The sequence below is a fragment of the Portunus trituberculatus genome, chromosome 38, assembly GCF_017591435.1.
Source record: "Portunus trituberculatus isolate SZX2019 chromosome 38, ASM1759143v1, whole genome shotgun sequence".
Taxonomy (NCBI): domain Eukaryota; kingdom Metazoa; phylum Arthropoda; class Malacostraca; order Decapoda; family Portunidae; genus Portunus; species Portunus trituberculatus.
The window spans coordinates 34,359,693-34,380,139 of NC_059292.1; the positions used below are offsets into that span (position 1 = coordinate 34,359,693).

At 44.1% G+C, this 20,447-nt stretch overlaps 1 protein-coding gene across 19 annotated transcripts in view; it reads right to left on the reverse strand.

Annotated features, from left to right (window-relative positions):
- LOC123515235 (A-kinase anchor protein 13-like) overlaps nucleotides 1–20,447 on the reverse strand; it is a 567,618-nt gene that overhangs the window by 100,443 nt on the left and 446,728 nt on the right. For 14 of the 19 annotated variants that reach the window (XR_006677839.1, XM_045273802.1, XM_045273804.1 and 11 more), the window contains one exon: nucleotides 11,510–11,852. Coding sequence is in view for 18 of the 19 variants with exons in the window: in XM_045273802.1 (XP_045129737.1) it covers nucleotides 11,510–11,852 (343 nt within the window). In the remaining variant the exon portion in view is untranslated. The remainder of the gene's footprint in view (nucleotides 1–11,509; nucleotides 11,853–20,447) is intronic. The other 5 variants (XM_045273807.1, XM_045273815.1, XM_045273814.1 and 2 more) reach the window with 1 other exon arrangement.

Below are 20,447 nucleotides of genomic sequence, written 5' to 3' on the forward strand. Positions count from 1 at the left end.
TTTCTGAACGCTATATTATCACGAAAAAAAAAAAAAATCAGAAAAGATGCCAATAAATAACAATGAGGCAATTCACAAGTAAATGGGTAAATCATGGAACTTAACAGCTCAATCATGCGACACAAAGCACAAACTGATCACAGCTATTGGAGGGAGAGAAAAAGAATATCAAACACTGGATTCAACCACCCTGAAATAAGTAAAATGCTCATTATTGGAGAGATAAGTCAGAATGGAAAAACAGATGACGATATTTGGTACATAATTCAGTTTGTGTTGTTGTTGTTGTTGTTGTTGTTGTTGTGGTGGTGGTGGTGGTGGTGGTAATAGTAGTAGTAGACGGAATGACAGAGAGAAAGAAAAAAAAAAAAAAACGAATATAGTAGAGGCAAATGATAAAAAAAAAAGGGAAATAATGAAACATGGAGGGGAAAAAACAACATAAAACAAAAACAATGACAACGATAACGACAAAAACAATACCACCACCAAAACCCAAAGCAACAACAACAACAACAACAACAACAACAACAACAACAACAACAACAAAAACAACAATTTCCACAACAAACAATGACAACTCCAAAACAGTGACGATAACTCTGAAAAAAAAAGAGCAAAAATCATTGAACAAAACACATTAGGGAAAATAAAAATAAAACACATTATAAAAAAAAAGAGAGAGAGAGAGAGAGAGAGAGAGAGAGAGAGAGAGAGAGAGAGAGAGAGAGAGAGAGAGAGAGAGAGAAAGGAATTAACATCAATGACTTTTCTCTCTTTCTCTCTCTTCACATCTCCTCTTCCCTTCCTGACACTAGAGACGGGGAGAGAGAAAACTGAAAAAAAAAAAAAAATTGCAGACTTCTTTCCTCCTCCTTCTCTTCTTCCATGTCTTCTTTTCCCTCATCTTCCTCCTCATCATCTTCTCAGTTCATAATGTCATCATCATATTTCATCTTCCTCATTTTCTTTTCTTCTGTTCAGTTTACTCTTCAAATTTCCTTCTTCCTTCTTTGTGTTTATCTTCTGTCTCGTTTTCTTTTCTTTGCTTCATTTCATATTTTTCTAAGGTTGCTGAAATATATACGAGAGAGAGAGAGAGAGAGAGAGAGAGAGAGAGAGAGAGAGAGAGAGAGAGAGAGAGAGAGAGAGAGAGAGAGAGAGAGAGAGAGAGAGAGAGAGAGAGAGATTCATAAACCTTTCCTACTATTTCCCTCAGAAAAAAGAAAAAGAAAAAAAAAGAAAAGGTCTGATGAAGCCAACACCGTTTACCATTTTTTTCCTATTAATATTTCCACGCCTTTTTTTTTCCCATGAGATATAAACAGGATTACGTCTCTCTCTCTCTCTCTCTCTTGACGTCATCAATATCATCAACAACTGCTCTTCTTCCTCCTCTTCCTCGCGCCTATTTTTCCTTTCTAATTTTCTTGTCTCCTTCATTTCCTCATCTCCGTAATGCAGTGTTGAAATATGATGCCTGGAATTAGACTACGTGAGAGAGAGAGAGAGAGAGAGAGAGAGAGAGAGAGAGAGAGAGAGAGAGAGAGAGAGAGAGAGAGAGAGAGAGAGAGAGAGAGAGAGAGAATGGTAAAAGGCTGTAGGAAAAAAAATACGGGAACACTTTCATTTCTTCATCTGTCCTGCATCTCACGTCTACGCTCCCCAGTTCTCACACAAGTCAGTCCTCGTTATAAATTCCCTGACAGAATATGGTGTAGCTTTGGGAATTACAGTACAGTGCAGTTGAATTAAAAGTGTTTTGGAAGAGGAGGGAAAACTAGTGTCGAAAAGAATAAAACAAAGGCAAAAAGATGGAAAAAAAAAGTGGAGGCTATAGGCAAGTATGGGAAGAGAGTGGATGGGGATGGAGTCGATGGGAGAGAGAGAGAGAGAGAGAGAGAGAGAGAGAGAGAGAGAGAGAGAGAGAGAGAGAGAGAGAGAGAGAGAGAGAGAGAGAGAGAGAGAGAGAGAGAGAGAGAGAGAGAGAGAGAGAGAGAGAGAGAGAGAGAGAGAGAGAGAGAGACTTCGTGTGGGGATGTGTTGCAATTCACGTGATGGATTTTTCAGTTATTGATTGGAAGCTGCAGAAACAGTTGATGTTGTCTTTACCCCAACTCCCCCACCCTTCATATTGACACGCAGCTAACAATGAGCTATGGGTGAAAGTGTGACAGTGAACAGAGGGAGAATTTTGACGCGTGTTAATTACGACTATTATGCATTTTGTATCTTCGTGTCTTCCATTCACACTCAGAAAAAAATGTTGTGAAGTGTTTCTACGCCTTACCGCCTCCAGTACATTCAAAAGGCTCTAGGTGAAGATATACGGGTTTTCAAGGGTGTTTATCGTTCTAATGACTAACAAACTATCAAGAACCCGGCTAATCTCCACTGTAGTCTTTGAAATTAGTCAGAATGTAAGCTTCAGTGGAGACAAAGAGGCCACAACTCAGCTTACATCCTGTCCCTACTTGTTGCAGTGTGTGTGTGTGTGTGTGTGTGTGTGTGTATGATAGATGCCGCTGTTTAGAGAGAGATAAGTAGGGAATTAAAGAGAGATTATCTTATACTGACTGATTGACTACGTGAGGGATTTAACTTCACAAACAAGGTTATATGCCGCGTTATTTCCTGGACATCAGGTGAAAGAGTGACAAGAGAGTGAGGAGATGGAGAGAGCGATCGACTTACTTATTGACTGATAGGTGGATTGACTGAGTGCGTGAGTCATTTATCTAGAGGAACAATGACATACGGTGACTAACATCATGAATGAGTCAGCTGGGATAGAGATAAACTGATTAACTGAGTGAGTGAGTGAGTGAGTGAGTAAGTGAGTGAGTGAGTGACTGAACGTTAGGAATTAGGTCACACGGCTCGTCACTTTCTAGATATAGCGTGGGTTGAGAGAGAAAAGACTGGATAATATAATATTCTTTTGATGTAGGGCTCAATGATGATTTATACGCACAGATTAATACGTAGCCGATATAATACTGCTCCGTCATCTACAATGTATATATATTGTTTTACCCTTTTGCTCTTTCATCATTAAATAAAAGCTAACACTATTTGCAAATTTCTTGTAACTTTACTTGGCACTACTATTACCACTACAGTATTATTATTACTACTACTACTACTACTACTACTACTACTACTACTACTACTTCTGCTGCTACTACTACTACTACTACTATTACTACTACTACCATTACAATTACTTAGAAAAATATGTAAACTTAAACAACAGAAAATTCTCTCTCTCTCTCTCTCTCTCTCTCTCTCTCTCTCTCTCTCCGCCTGTCTCTCCCTCTATCTTTTTTTCTTCTATGTCCATGCAAACAATTTTCACGGCGCTCTGAATGCCAACAAAGGGCGGCCATACCAATGAAAGGATTAAACCCACTCGTCCTCCTGCTACCAGCGCTCCACGTAAATTTCCACCACTGCAATAACTCCGAAGAATATCACGCCCCGTGCACATCGCCTGCTGGGAGGACGCGCGGCTGTGAGGCTCCTGCTCTTGCTACAACACAGACCCTTTGGCGCTGAACTGCCTCGCTAAAGTTAGGGTTGCCGGAGTCCCCAAACCGGGCAAGGGATGACAGGCCAGGTTCCCCCGCCTTGTTTTATGCAAGGGCTGATGCTTCTGTAAGTGGCGTGGTGCTTTATGTAGGGAGAGCCACGAGTAGGCCTGGTATACCTCCTGCAGCTTCCCTTAGGTTCTCAAACGTTGTGGGTTTTCAGTACTGTTAACATCATCATCGTTATCATCGTTTTTTAAAGATAATTTCGAGATTCCAATGATAGTTTAACACACATTACCCTATTTTCCCTAAGTTCCCATATTTTCTAGTGCTTAATGAGCTACTTGTATTTGTTCTAACAGAAGTAATTTTTTTTTTACGATTTTCAAGATTCAAGAGATAGTTTAACAAATTCGCGGTTGCACAAGTAACTATCTCGATGTTTTAAAGGCCGAACAAAGTGTATAGAAAACAGAGAGAACATATTATCGAATCTGCAATATTAAGGGACACAAAACGGTGGGTTCTCAAACATTCATCACTGTGGTCTTCATAGAGTTATCTCCTAACACAGGACAATCCATTTACCTTTTCTCTTTGTAGATTGACACCTCAGCAAACTTTTTTTTTTTTTTAGCTTCCTTTTTTATCCCTCCAGGTCAGACTCTCTTATGTAAAAAGAAAAAAAAAGAACAAATCAGTGTTCTAGAATTACTTTGGTGCAGGACCTGAAACCGGCGGGAAGGTAAATGTGAAGAGATGTTTTAGTTGTCGTCCTCCTCCTCCTCCTCCTCCTCCTCCTCCACCCACCAAGCAGCATCAGTGTTCATCTATGGGCATCGGCTTAAAATAACTCTTCCTGGTAAAAATCAATTGGCAGCCTGCGTCAGTTGAGTCTGTGAAGCAACACGTCAGTAAATATGCGCCACAACACACACCACTTTCATGTTCGGTGTTCACTGGCGGGGCTGTCAACACACATTACTGCAACCCACTGACCATTCAACTTTGTGTATGAGAGAGAGAGAGAGAGAGAGAGAGAGAGAGAGAGAGAGAGAGAGAGAGAGAGAGAGAGAGAGAGAGAGAGAGAGAGAGAGAGAGAGAGAGAGAGAGAGAGAGAGAGAGAGAGAGAGAGAGAGAGAGAGAGAGAGAGAGAGAGAGAGAGAGAGAGAGAATCTGTCTGTCTATTTATCTATATTTTTCAGTCTTATTTGCTTTGTGCGTACGTGTGTTGGTGTTCATAATTTCACTTAACCCTCTGTCCATCCATTTATCTATTCAAGAACCTCTACTTTTACTCTTATCGAAGTGGACATGATCAATTTGTCTACTTGTCAATCTATCTATCGAGTTTTATTAAATCAAACTGTATTTTCAAAGTGCTAATGTATCTGGAATAATCATCCACTGACCTATATTGATTTTATTTTAATATGCAATTGTATGTGCGCGGATAATCATATAATCATCAGCCTAAGTGACAATACATACTCTAATCCTATTGGTGAGAATGAAAGCACGGAACAATTCATACACTAATCTTCCTATTTGGTGTAAACGTATGCATTCACCTATATTATCTATCGTCTTATTCACTAACCTACGAAATAATCTCACGTTAAACTCATCGCCTGAAAAAGTAAGAAATCTAATCCTATTGGTGTGAATGAAGGCACGTAATAATTCACATTGTCGTCTTCCTATTTAGTGTTAACGTATGCATTCATTGATATACTTATCTTTTTATTCATTCTTCTTTATCTCACTTCACAACTACAAAATAATCTCACGTTAGAGTCATCGCCTGAAAAAGTCAATCCTTGGAGCAGCTGAGCACATTGGCGGACATAGAGGCAGCCACGCAGGGCATCGTAAAACACTCGGCACAGCGGCTCTTCTGTTCGTCCAGTTTTAAAATGCCAGCCGTCACCTTACTCCATTTCTCTCTGTCATATCTCTTCAAACACGTCTTGCTGCCATCTCTCTCTCTCTCTCTCTCTCTCTCTCTCTCTCTCTCTCCACTGAATATTTTACTAGCTACTGTACTATTTTTGTCCATAACTACCAGCCTCGTTTTTTTTTTTTTTTTTTTATCTTTTTCTCCACGTACTGCTCCTGCTCCTCCTCCTCGAAACCATCTACTGTACCATCCCATCTCTTTATTAATCCGTTACAATTAATTCCCACACAGCCATGCAAGGACGTAAAGGTCTGTTGCTGATTGTTGAGTCTATCCCATCCTCTTCTTTCTCTTCCTAAAATTTGATAAATGATAAATTCTAAGATCAGACGCCTTAAGAGTGAGGAAACTGAAGTGAAAATGGCTGCAGGTTACTCAAGTCTATAGCATTAGGCGTTCCAAGGCTTCTCTGTCAGTATTCAGGGCGGGGTATATCACTTACACTTCTTTTCTCGTTCTTTTTAGTGCTCTAGGCCAGCTACCCTCTTACATAAAAGAAAAAAATAGTAAACTAGTGACCTTTATATCATCCCGACTAATTTTTCCCCTTGTAATTTCTCCCACCCTCAACCTTTCCCGCGTCTCCCCTTTCACCTGGCGCCCTCTACAGCCTCCCCTCGACTCTAATTAAGGCTCATTAGCGTCAGCACATAATGTTGGTCGCTGCATGTTTATCAGGTAACGCCCGGACAGCTACCTCGCTGCCTCGCGCCTCGCCTAATCAAACAATTGAATAATGAAACTTGTGATACTCTCCCTCCACCTGTTTGTGTCGGGAGCTGTGATCGTCCACGCCCTGCACCTGCCCGCACTAATTACTGCCCAGGTGAATTACGACTACCTGTCGAGTTAGCACTGGGAGGGAGAGGTGGTGGAGGGGGAGGAGGAGGATAAGAGGAAGGGGGAAGGGTGGTGGTCTTGTGTTGGTGCAAACAGCATTAAGATGAAGCCACAGTCTCTCCTGGCTATTTCTGTTTACCTGTCTATCTGTCAGTTAGCGCTGGGAAGAAAAGGGGGAGGGTGAAGGGGGTGTGAGGGTGAGTGAGGGGTTAAGGTGGTGCTGTCGTGTAAGTGCAAAATGTATTATTGTGAAGCCACGAATGAGTCCTGGCTGTATCTATTTATCCGTCTGTCTGTTATTCTGTCGGCTTGCTCGACCGTCTCTCTCTCTCTCTCTCTCTCTCTCTCTCTCTCTCTCTCTCTTACGGAATTCAAAAATACTGCCAGCAAGACCTGAACGATGAATTTGATGATGAGAAAAACCGTGATGAAACAGAAGCAATTTATATTTCTAACGCTTCGACTGCAAAGAGAAGAGATGACAAGCGTGGAAACGTTGAAACTCCTTCTTTATCACATGTTTCTTTAAGTTAACCTCAAAACTCCAATTCAGATTCAGAAGAGAGAACCAGAGAGAGTTAGTTACCTTCCTACTTTCCTCCTCGTTCTCTTTTTTTTTTTTTTTCTCTCTCTTGTTCGCCACTCCTCCTCATTACCAAAAGAGGGTCCCCCACTTCCCACCTGTATTCAGAAATTCCTTTATTGGCGATATTTTTACGCCCTTTTGAGTCTTTATGTGGTAGGTTGCCGTGGCAGGTCTCTCTCTCTCTCTCTCTCTCTCTCTCTCTCTCTCTCTCTCTCTCTCTCTCTCTCTCATCCGTCTTGAACCTCCTAGCTCTCCCCCTCTCGTCGTTATCTCAGTTCTGATTGGCGGGCAAGCAGGATGAGTGGTGATTAGCTGTCAAAACTGGGGCTCTCCATAATAGAAATGGTGCGCCCAAATTAGGTGATTGGTTAAGTTTGTCGTGGTGGTGCCGTGAGATCGATGCTGGGAGGAAGGATTGGCGGCACCAGGTGGGGAGTCGGTCAGGGAATGGGAGAGGAAGGGAAGGAAAGGAGGAAAAATGGAATACGCGTGATTGGGGTTGGTGGAGAACAGAGTTATTTTTCATGATTCGTGTTGGTAGAGCCTCGAGTGTTTCCCTGGGAGAAAGATTCGCCTTCTGGTCACTATGAATGTTAGCCCCGTATAGGATGTAAGAAGGAAAGACGAAGGTTGTGAATGACGGAATCTGCGTGGAGAACAGTTATTTTTTCATGATTTATGTTGCTGGAGCCTCGATTGTTTCCCTAAGAAAGACACGCCTTCTAGTTACTATGAATGTCAGCCCAGTGTAGGTTGTAAGAGGGAAAGATAAAGGATTGAAAAACAGAATCCGCGTGATTGAGTTGCTGGAGAGTTATTTTTCAGATTCGTGTTGGAAAAGAGTGAATATTTCTCGGGAAGAAGACACGCCCTCTGAATGTGAAGTAACGGAATAAAGTACGTGAGAGGCTGGCAGGGTAGTGTTGAGGGTGAAGGCAGGAAGGGGGAGAGTTAGTGGTGTGCGAGGCTGTAAAGGTCGAGGCGGACGTGTGTGGGGCGTTGCATCACACTTATGAGGGAAGGACGAGGGGACAGCGGTGGGGACAGTCTCTTCTGCGCCGGCCTGGTTTGCAATTTTCTGATTGGGCGACGGACTCCTGGTGTGGAAAATAGTTCTCTTTTACTTCCAAGAGACGGCCCTATTACATGCCCTTTCTCGTCCCCATAGCAACATTTTCTCTGGATTCTCAACCTATTTTTACAGCGAGTATTCGAGTATTAAGAGCACAAGAAAGAAAACAAGGATGAAAATAAGGGAAAGCTTTGTAGCCTTTGAAAATATTCGCGTTAAGAGAGCAAAGCGTTTCAGGATACCGGCCAAAGAGTACACGTTACTGCATCCGGGGCCACAACACCCCCCACCGCTTATGGGAGCAAAGCGTCGCCTTCCAGTAATTGCGAGTGGAGGATGCAAACTATCCAGAAACGCATTGCTCTCTCACCGCGACTACGAGTATTCTAAAAGGGCACAGAGATGATTAACTTTTGGAGCATTGCGACTCTTGCTACTTGACTTTTAAGGGATGCTGTGTCAAGTTATATTCACGAGTACCTACATTGATTCGTTCTCTGCCACACGAACTCACATGATGAAAAGATACATTATTTTTTCTTAATTGGCAGGTGTAATCAACATTTTTAGATTTCCCACGAATATTAAATGAATCTTAGAACATGAGAAAACACTGAGGGAAGCTGCTGAAAGCCAATAGGGCTACACGTGGAACTACCTGTGTAAATCATATCTGCCTATAACCACCTGCCGTCCCTGTCTATAAATTTAGCTAATCTTTTAAAGCTTCCTATTGACTCAGCACTGAGAACCTCATTATATAAGTTATTCCAGTCACCAAATTTTTTTTTTACATATCTTTTTACCTTTCTTTATATAATGTAATACTCTTTCCCTAAATCATCTACCATCTTTCTCTCTCGCGAGGCCGCTGTCTCTCTTTTAGACAAAAAACAAAACAAAATGGGACACTGGTTTGCAGTTTTAATACGCCTTCGCCATGACTCAGCCTGAGCCGGTCTGAGGGCACCTGGCCCGCGCCCAGTGCAGGTAAGGAGCCGCGGCTTCTCATGTTTAAAGCTGGGAGTCTCGACCACCCAGTGAGCCTCGAGGGATGCGGGGCGCGGGGTGCGGGGCCCTAAGCTTGTCATCTCGCGGCTGCACAACGCTTGCTTGCCTCAGCCTCACCTACACCGCCCAGGAACGTTGTATTTCCCTGCACACAAAAATAGAAGACGAGGAACTGTACTGGAGACTAGCAACAAGAAAATCTCCCACCCTTCTCTCTCTCTCTCTCTCTCTCTCACACACACACACACACTCACACACACAGAGCGGCTCTTGACGTGTAATGACAAACATAGAATTAGAGATTAACAATGCCCAGCACATTAGCATTCGACAGCTCTTCATGTTTGGGACAATCTATTTGTTTGAGCCTATCAACACGATCAGCCAAATGCCATTCATCGTCCCCCACCCCTCCACCACTCTCTCTCTCTCTCGCTCTAATTTTTTTTCCATCCTTTTAATGTTTCTAATTTAATAAGAGTAACTATTTACACAAAAAAGATAGGTACCCCAACCATAACTAACCTGACGTAACCTAAGTTAACCTAACCTAACCTGGGTCTAATCTCCGATCACTTTCCTTCCACCCTTCCATACCTTCCCGATGCCATGCCTCGGTGCACACTCCTCCGGGCCTCTCCTTCCCTCAAAACTCAATTCCTAGTAGCTATTTGGCACATTATTGGAGAGGAGAGCTTGTCTTCCTACAACTAGTATGAAGAAAATATATAATCGTGAGAGAGAGAGAGAGAGAGAGAGAGAGAGAGAGAGAGAGAGAGAGAGAGAGAGAGAGAGAGAGAGAGAGAGAGAGAGAGAGAGAGAGAGAGAGAGAGAGAGAGAGAGAGAGAACCATCCTCCGTTTGAACCCTGCAGCTCAGAGAATAACGGCACGCAGTATACTCATATGTTCCCATGCAGTGAACGTTTGCACACCCCCCCCCGGAGAGAAACTGTTCATTTAAATACCAAATAAAAAAATGTAAACACTCCGGACTTGACTAGTATACATGACACTGGCCTTTCTGTGTGTATGGTATTTGCGTTGACGTGCGGAGGGAGCGTGGACAGGACGGGGAATATGACAGAACCAACACAAATCGCCTTTTTTTTTCCCCAATTATGACAAGTAGTGAGACAAGTACTTCACGATATCGGACGGAAGGGAAGGTTACAATATAGAGTCACGGCCAAAGTGTACAAGTGAAAATGACACTTAGAACACTTAGCATAACGACAACTAGCACAAGGACAAGCACACTGGGCAGTACAAGCAGCAGGCACCAGGTAGTACAGGGAAGCAGGATGGGACAACAGTGAAAGCAACCATGAGGGACTTGTGAGAGGTTCTAAATGAGTGATGTGGATTGTGAGAGGATATAGAAAAAGGCCAATTTGGTGAGAGAGAGAGAGAGAGAGAGAGAGAGAGAGAGAGAGAGAGAGAGAGAGAGAGAGAGAGAGAGAGAGAGAGAGAGAGAGAGAGAGAGAGAGAGAGAGAGAGAGAGAGAGAGAGAGAGAGAGAGAGAGAGAGAGAGAGAGAGAGAGAGAGAGAGAGAGAAAGCGACATAAACCTTCTTTGGACCAGGACCTGAGAACGAGAGATAAAAGTGCCACGGGGGAGCTGGAAACGCCCGCCCGGCAAACGAAGAATGTGGTGATTGAAGACAGAGCGGATTAAGGGCACGGCAGGAGAAATGAAAAGGCGTAGCGTCCACAGCACTGAAATATGTGAAAGGTAGAGGAGATGCGAAAAAATATTTGCATAGGGTGGTGAGGGTGGTGGAGCAAGGGGAGGCTGGCTGGGATGCGCCGAGGACAAGGCTGAGGCAGGAAGGATGACCGCACATTTGGACTCATGGTAGGAAAGACAGCAAGAGCGAGGCTGCACCGTACGGGAGATGGGGCGTGCAGCAGGGAACTGAAGGACGGAGTGAGGAAATAAAAGAAAGAACGAATGAATGGAGGCAAGAAGATATGACGGGAGTAATGGAGTGTGAGGGAAGGAAGAGATGGTTTGGTCGTGTACGAGCTTCTATTTGAGAAAACATAAGATAACTTCCGCTATTGACGTTTAAAGAAATAAATCAAATCAAACAAAACTCTACGTGGAATAAACGAAAATGAGAGAAAAGTTCATGCACGCAAATCCTTGGCGGCGCGAGACGTGATAAACCATTCCATTATCCACCAAGCGACACCAACACAAGGTTGGTTCTCGCCTCTGTATCATAAAGGCGCTGGCAGGACGTGACGCGCCCTCTGATCTTGCCATCAATCATCAATTACTGCATGAGGTGAGATGCCTCTGAAGAGGAGCTGGTTTATCATGGCAGTGCCGCGAGACAGTGCTAGGCACGACACACAGCTTTGGTGTTCATGCGGGGCTGCCTAACACGGGGCGAGATGCACTACGGTGGTGCCACAACACGAGGCATGCGTTGTGCTGCTCGCTGGACACGGTGCGACGAGGATGGCGGGCGAGGACACAAAGGACGACGACTGCGCTGTACCTGTGGGGGTTGAGTCGTTGACACGGATCTTGGGGGTGTCGGGACACAGGTGGTGCTCGTCCAGGGAGCTGGAGGTGATGGGGGTGTTGGGGGTGTTGGGAGTGTTAGGGCTGGTGGTTTCCCCATCGTCGGAACGCGAGGAGAGTCTGCCAGAGCCCCGCCTGGCCTGGTGGTGGGCGAGGGCGTGGTGGTGACCGCTGCTGCCGGCGGTGCTCGGCCCAGGGAGGGCGACACCACCACCAGTGGGGGACTTACATGTGGGAGAGTCGTCGTCGTCGATCTCCTCCCCGTCCACGTTGAGCGAAGGACACGACGTGCTGAGACGACTCAGGCCGCGCCCACTCTGCGGGAGGAAAGAGTCACGGGTCAATAATGAGCTTCCACAACCAGTACACCATCCACTCCACACAACACTTGGCTACACCTCAGTACTGGAGACACTTGCTGACACTGTTTGCTAAACTGGCAAAGATTTGTAACACTGTTAAGAAACCATAAGAATGACATAATATGTCTTAGTAATCAATCAACACACACACACACACACACACACACACACACACACACACACACACACACACACACACACACACACACACACACACACACACACACACACACACACACACACACACACGCACGCACACACACACACACACACACACACACACACACACACAACCTGCCTCAATGTCGCACCAAGACACCCTTAATCCTCAGCTTCTCAAACGCGGCACACTTTCGCCTCCGCCTCGCACAGCGCGGCCTTAAATCGACACTTGCTCCAACACACACCAGCGCGCCACAAAACATTTATTAAACTTTTAAACAAAACCGTGTGAAGTGTCGGCCTGAGCACCACCTGGAAGCGGCCAAAACAGCCTCAGGGTTAAATGCAAGAGGAAGCAAGATCGATAAAACGTTGAAAATAACAGAAGCCAGAAAATCCCAAGGTTGGGGAGTGTTTTGCAGCATGGAAGGAGCAGATGCGGGGCTTTCTGTGTGGCGGAGGCACTGGCTATGGGTGATGGAAGGGGCTGCTGGCAAGGAACACTACGGCGAGAAAACAGGAAGACCTATATTTTGAAACGCTTTACCGGCTCATTAGAACACTTTTCAGAGACCATAGAGACTGTTAGCCAGGTTATAATTGATGGCGTAGAATCCCTCTTAAACAGTCACCAGAATGATGAGAGGCAGATTATCTAGAAAACCTTAATAATTTTCACAAAAGCCTGTGTAAGCCTGTTGAGATTATGTGTTGAAATGTTTGAGAACAAGGAGCTTGGGGGTATCATGTAGAAATATAGCAGCAAGAATACATTCCTGGAAGGAAAACTGGAATGACTTATTAAACATGAATATTTTAACAAGCACCAAAATGAAAGAAATTTTATTTTCCCTTATAAAGAGAAAACGAGAGAAAAAATCAGCCATCCAACAACCCAAATATCCACAGCTAAAATTTTTCATAGAACTGAGCAGGGAAAGGGTGAGTGGCGGCCTGCAGCGCAGCCCTCCCTGCCTCCCTGCATCCACCGAGGGACGCTATCAAAGAGCCGCGCAGGGAGCCGCCGCGCCTCGGCCAGTGTTCACCTCAGGCGGCAGCGCCTTCACAATGGTCTGCTTTCCTCCGCTTCTCCTTCCTCCTACCAATTCAAGCGGAGAGTATCGAGCGTCCTCAGAGTGAAATTCTCTCTACTTTTAGCGTCTCGTCCATCGAGCAGCACATGATAGGCAGGGAAGAGGGAGCCAACAGTACGACTGGCGACATACTGATGGACGGGTACATGCGCGCAAGCACGCACGCACACACAAACGTACAATTACGCATCAAAACACCAACATACATACATTACTAACCCAATTTCCTCACTGCCAGCACCTAATAGCATTACCTTTCACCACCACGTGCCAGCTTACGAAGTTACACACACACACACACACACACACACACACACACACACACACACACACACACACACACACACACACAGACATGACACTCACCACCAGTCTGACAGTGAACGGGTCGGCCTCCCTTTCACCCTCACTGCCTCTTAACACTAATGACTCCCAGGACTGTAATGACGGGGGAACATGTCCGTCCAATGACCAACTTAGTAACACAAGCCGCGCCATCCCTTCCTCCCTCTCTCCCTCCCAGCCGTCTGGTTCACGATGGTGTTTTAAAAGGTGCTTCATTACAACCCTCACGACGCCCATGGGGATGTAGCTGTCCTCGGGGAAAGAGTGAGAGCGAGAGAGAGAACAAATAACAAGCAAAACTAAAGGGGAAGCAAAGAAGACTAGGAAGGTTTGGATAGTGATGGAACCAGAGAAGAAGAAGAGAAGGAGAGGATGAAGGAGAGGGAAAGAGGATGAAGTGGTTGGTAAAGGAAAGAGAAGGAAAGTGGAGTAAAAAATGAATAAAGTTGAGACTAAGTAGGAAATGAGGGAAGGAAAATTAGAGATAAGATAAAGTGAGGAAGGCGGAGGGAAAAGGAAAGATTACAGACTAAAGAGAGGGAGAAGAGGGAAAAAAGAAAAAAAAAAGAAAGGGAAAAAAAACATAGACAAGAGGAGCTGTAAGGATAAAGAAATGGACATTAAGAAGGCAGATGAAAACGAAAAATAAAAGAAAGAAAGGAGATAAGAGGGTAAGAGGATACGGTGAAGTAAACATCAAGAAATAGAAAGTGAAAGATAGAGAAAAAGAACTTCACATTAAGAAGAAGGAGGAGGTAAAGACACAAAGAAAAAACGAAAAAAAAAATAAGTGAAGCAAATACGAACTGCAGGAAGAAAACCGAAGAAAAGAGGGAAGAAAGAACAACAAAAATAAATATTAACCTCTTCAGTATCGTGACGCATTATCATATCTATTCTGCTTACTATTTGATTTTATTCACCTTCAGAAACTTATGTGGGGATTAAAATAGTGAAGACTGTGGCCATTAATCTTCTGACCTCCACAAACTCTTCCTAATGTCAATAAAATCGTCTAATCATACCCAAAATTCAGGACAAAAATGCATTCCAGTACTGAAGGAGTTAAAGAGGGAAGGAGGGAAAAATAAACGAAAGAAAAGATAAGGAACCAAAAGGAGCAAAGGAAAATAAATAAAAGAAAAGAGAAGGGAAAGAATATGAAGAAAATGGATATTAAAACGAAAGGAGGAAAAGAAAAGGAACGAGAAGAAATAGAAGGGTAGAGAGAGAGAGAGAGAGAGAGAGAGAGAGAGAGAGAGAGAGAGAGAGAGAGAAAGCACATGATGGATGATGGTCTCAGTCTCGTCAGGGATAGAGTAAATGTCCTCCACCGTCAATCTTTGCCTGCACTCCACGCTTCATCTTTACTCTTCAGGGCCCTCTCAGAGCTCCTTCCCTCGCTCACTAAGCCGCGCAAGATCAAACCACTTCAAACACCTCAATCACTTTTATCATTCTTGCTCGATATACAACGTACGTCATGTTATATTCTCATGTGCAAGTAACCTTTGTAAAAATTTAAGTTTCTCGGGGAATAGTGGTTATATTTTACAGCTTACCACCCAGTCAAGGTATTCATAACACAAAGCATATACACATTTAAACACATTTCTCTCTCTTTCTCTCTCTCTCTCTTCCAACTCCAGCAAACTTTCTCCCCTTGTGTCACGCCCCAAAATTCTCCTTTTCCACACTTCCTCCTCCTCCTCATTTTTTTTCTGGGTCTGAAATGCAAGGAAAGGAAGGAAAGATACAATGAATAAAAAGGAAGTAAATGGGAACAGTGAGTAGTGAAGCAAAACGGTGAAAAGTTTGCAAGTAAGTTTGTTATCTGAAGTAGTGTTGTTGTTGTTTTTCCTTCTTACTTCTTTTTCTTCCAAACACAACCTCTTGTCTGATAATTTGCTCTTCTTTAGTTCTCTTCTCTCTTGTTTCTCCTTCTCCTGAACAAAACCCTCTTCATGATTTATTTCCCCTTCTACTGAGCAAAACCCTCTTTATAATTCATTTCTCCTTCTTCTGAACAAAACCCTCTTTATAAGCTCTCTCCTGAACAAAACCATCTTCATAACTTATTTCTCCTTCTGAACAAAGCCCTCTTTATAATTTCTTTCTTTCTGAACAAAACCATATTCATAACGTATTTCCCCTTCTTCTAAACAAAACCCTCTTCATAAGCTCTTTCTCCTGAACAAAACTATCTTCATAACGCATTTCCCCTTTCTTCTGAACAAAACCCTCTTTATAAATTCTTCCTCGTCTTTTTCCCCTCCCTTCCTGACACAGCCTACCAACCACGACCTAGACCAAGCCACATTTCTCAAGAGTCTTTCATAACATCCTTCACCAATATGAGATGAGGAGGAAGAGCAGAAAGAGGAAGAGGTGGAAGAAAGGCCATTGAGTTCTTCTAAGGGCACGACTCCTCTCCTCCTCTCTTCCTATCACGAGGGTCAAGGGTGAGTCTTGTGATCCAACGCTGCTCATTTTATCGTCAGAATGGGATTTATTAGCATTAGAAAGCCATCCATTTAGACTCCCGACAATGCCATTATCACTCGCCATTTGCAAGTCAGGATACCCTACCCCGACCTCTCTTCGCCTCGTCTTACCTTGCCTTCTCTCTCTCTCTCTCTCTCTCTCTCTCTCTCTCTCTCTCTCTCTCTCTCTCTCTCTCTCTCTCTCTCTTTCACTGATTTTGCCTGTCTTTCTCCCCCGTTTTTCCTCTATTTTCTTTCTTTTTCTTTTTCCCTCTTGTTTTGCCTTGCCTTACCTTGCCTTCCTTCACCTTAACTCACTCTCTCTCTCTCTCTCTCTTTTCTCTCTCTCTGCTTCATTTAGTCTTACCCCTTTACCTAGAGTCTTTCCTCCTTCTTTTTTTCCTCACTATTTCAACTATTTCCCTTTCTCTTTACGTCTTTCCTCCATCAGTCATCATTATCGCTTTCCTTTTTTTTTTCTTATCCTCCTCCTTCCTAAACTTCTTTCTTAGCTTCCTCATCTTCTCCTGCTTCTGACATCCACCACGCACTTCGTAAACAGGTACACGCATAGAGAGAGAGAGAGAGAGAGAGAGAGAGAGAGAGAGAGAGAGAGAGAGAGAGAGAGAGAGAGAGAGAGAGAGAGAGAGACAGAGAGACAGAGAGAGAGACAGACAGAGAGAGAGAGAGACACAGATACAGACACACACACAGACGCACATACACACACACGAAAATACACATAAATATATCTGACACACTAAACTAAATATAAACACACGATGCTAATTATATGATGATAAATTATTTCACTATTATCATTATTATTTTTTTTTCAGACGCACGGACTCACATTAACGTAAATTACAACCTCACTTTTTTTTTTTTATAAATTATCATTCGCAAAGTCGCATTTTTTTTTCTCTCGCTCTCTCGGTAGCGTCATCATTAACCAGAAGCGGTAGTGGTAGCGGCGGCGGCGGCGGCAGCGGGGGCGGCACCTCCTGCAGCGCCCTCGTCACCGCCGCCCACGAGAGGCAATTAGGGACAACAACCAGCCAGCCGCTCGTAATCAACACGACCAGCCTGTTAATTAGTTACCAGTTAAATTCAATGGTATTAGCAATTATTTCTACCAAGGGAGAGGAGAGGGGACGGGGACAGGGTAGGGGCGGATGACATTGGAGGAGGAGGAGGAGGAGGAGGAGTAGGAGGAGGAGGAGGAGGAGGAATGAGTACAGGAATGAAAGAGGACGATAATAAGAGCATAAAAGACAAGATTTCATTGCATAGAAAACGACATGGAGAGGAGGAGGAGGAGGAGGAGGAGGAGGAGGAGGAGGAGGAGGAGGAGGAGGAGGAGGAGGAGGAGGAGGAGGAGGAGGAGGAGGAGGAGGATGAGGATGAGGATGAGGATGAGGATGAGGAAGAGGAAGAGGAAGAGGAAGAGGGGGACGGAGAGGGAGAGGGATAACCAAACGGTAGTGAAGGAAACAATACGATAATAAACTCCTGCCCTGTCTTGCTTCCTCACCGACTTCATTTAAACTTATTAAACTCGTGTGTCTCATGTTTCCCTGACGACCTCCGCTCCATCTCGGCGATAAAGTTACGAGGCAATAATACTCCAGTTAACTACACCTCATACCACCCTCTCTCTTTGTCTCCACCCTCACCCTCACCTTCACCTTCACCTTCTTTCCCTCGCACTGTTGCGTCATACTGTCTTTACACTGCATCAAACCATCACCACCTTGTCCCATCGTCGCTCTCACATCACTCTCATAGCTGCATTCTGAAACGGTTCGCTCTCTGACCATTACTACTTTCCAAAGGCTGCAGTTGAAGATACTCGTGTTTTAGAGGGTATTTTCATGGTTCTGGTGATGGATTAGTAAAATTTATGGTTAATTAAAAGGAGAAACTGTCTTGAAAATAAGGTTAGTTGTCTCTGTGGCCTTAGAAAATTGTCGAGGTGAGAGAGCTAAGTGTTTCTGAATACGTGCCTCATTCTCACACCATCCTCATCCTTCCATCCTTCACCCTCACACTGCTTCGTACGATCTTGACACTATCACACGTCACCCTCACACTTCCTCCATCCTTACCCTACCTGCTACCAGCCTCACACTATCCTCATACTATCTTATTTCTTTCATAACCGCCAAGACTCTACTATGAAAAGACTGAATAATAGGGTGAGTGTCTCAGAAGAGGATTGAGTGTAGCTGCGTTTCCGAGGTCTTAATGCAAGCACCAGGGGAAGCCTTAGGGATCACAAGTCACGGATCGATGGTCACGCTTTATGCTTTGGTATGGGAGAGGAGCACTGGGAGAGCGGGTCTTGTATGGAAGTAGGTCAGAAAGTAAGACGATTAGAAAAAGTAAAGGTCGCTCAGGTTCAATATTCCATCTCGCTGCGTCACTGTTATATTCATACCCTCAAATGATGACCACCATGGTACAGTGGAGCCACGCGCGCTTTGGCGGCCGAGGGGTCTCAGAGTGCACGGGTTGGAATCGTGGCCACGGTCCGAATGAAGGTAGGGCTTCCTTACTCGGGGTAACGATTCCTAAGGGGTGGGCTTTCAGATAGCATGTCTCCTCTAGCGAGTAAATTCCCGTGAAAAGCCCATGTGTGTGTGTGTGTGTGTGTGTGTGTATATATATATATATATATATATATATATATATATATATATATATATATATATATATATATATATATATATATATATATATATATATATATATATATATATATATATATATATATATATATATATATATATATATATATATATATATATATATATATATATATATATATATATATATATATATATATATATATATATATATATATATATATAAACGTATACAGAAGAGAAGAATGTAACGCTGCTGTTATTCTATCCATCTGATTGCATTGTTGTAAAATCTATTGAGTTTTATTTTGTGATGAGTGAGAGCGGGGAGGAATGGAGCAGGAAGGGAAAAGTGAGCAGTATTGGAGCGGGACGGAGCGGCCATAACACTGGTGCTGCACTGGAAATTGACTGTATCCAGCAAATTGCCAATCTATAAAAATGAGCGTTGAAAAATCCGCCACGGCGTCGCTCATTCTAAGATGAAAGTGTTATTAAGGGCAGCGCGTTATCGCCAAATTCAATTCCGCTTCATCATCAGCAGGGGACCACTATAATAGGCGGCCATCGCGGCATTCACTGGCCATCAGTCACCACCAGTCACACAGGATAATAGACGGCATTGACAAACACATTCTCTTACCACGACTGATTTCCAATGCAGCAGAGATGATTAGCAGGGCTATCAAGTGTTTCCCCTGCCGGTAATAGACAAAGTTTGCTAATCTGTCAACAAAACCATAAAAACTTAGAATTCAGTGAGGCTTCAACTAATCTCTGGAAATTGGTGTGAGATACGGCCAGAAGTGTTTCAGGAAATGGTTCAATGGCTGGTTTCCCTGCTCCACGTGTCACCACCACCATCACCACCAAAAACATACAGCTAAAGATACAAAAGACAAATATATCAACCACACGAACATACGCAGACCAAAGGACGAAAACATACACACACACACACACACACACACACACACACACACACACACACACACACACACACACACACACACACACAAGAATCTAGACAAAACAACAAGCAAAAACGTACGTATGACCTCACGTGACCGGAATATAAACATCTGTCCAAGTCCCTTTCTTTCACTCAACTCTCCAGCGGCGAAGTGATTTTTTTTACCCACTTAATCCTACTGACAATTACGACAGCCACTAAATTTATAGGAAAAAACGGAAAACTGATAAAGAAAATGCGATCACGGTTTAATCTGGGCTCGCGGGAACCAGGAGAGGAAAGAGACACGTGAAAAAAAAAATGAGGCTGACTGACGGGGTGGGTTCCGCTATAGTCTGTCACACGGGAGGAGGGGAGGGATGAAGGGTGGGGCACTGGGTATGGTTTGGTTGATAGTAGCGGGGAAAGGGAGATGTGTCTGGGTGGTAGAGAAAGAGGAGAGGAAAACTGGGTGATGGGAACAGAGAGGGGAAATCTAGATGGGTGGTGGGGATAGAGGGAGTGTTTGGATGATGAGGGTTGGGAGGGGAAAGCAGAGTTAAGAGGGTAGGGATAGGCAGGGACGTAGCTGGTAGGGTGAAGGGGAAAGGTGAAGGTAGAGAGACTGGTAGTTCGAAGGGTAGGAGCTGGGTGGAGTTACAGGGGTGTTGGGAGCAGGGAGGGATTGGCTAGGTGGTTAGGGCTGGGGTGGTGGTGCTTGGTGTTAGGGACGGGGGTGGGGTAGGCTAGCTGGCGGAATGTTCCCAGTCTCCCGCCCAGCAATTGGCAATAAACTGCAAAACATATCCACATTTTTTCCGCGACTGACACACGACAGGTGGATGGCATGTATACATATTAACACG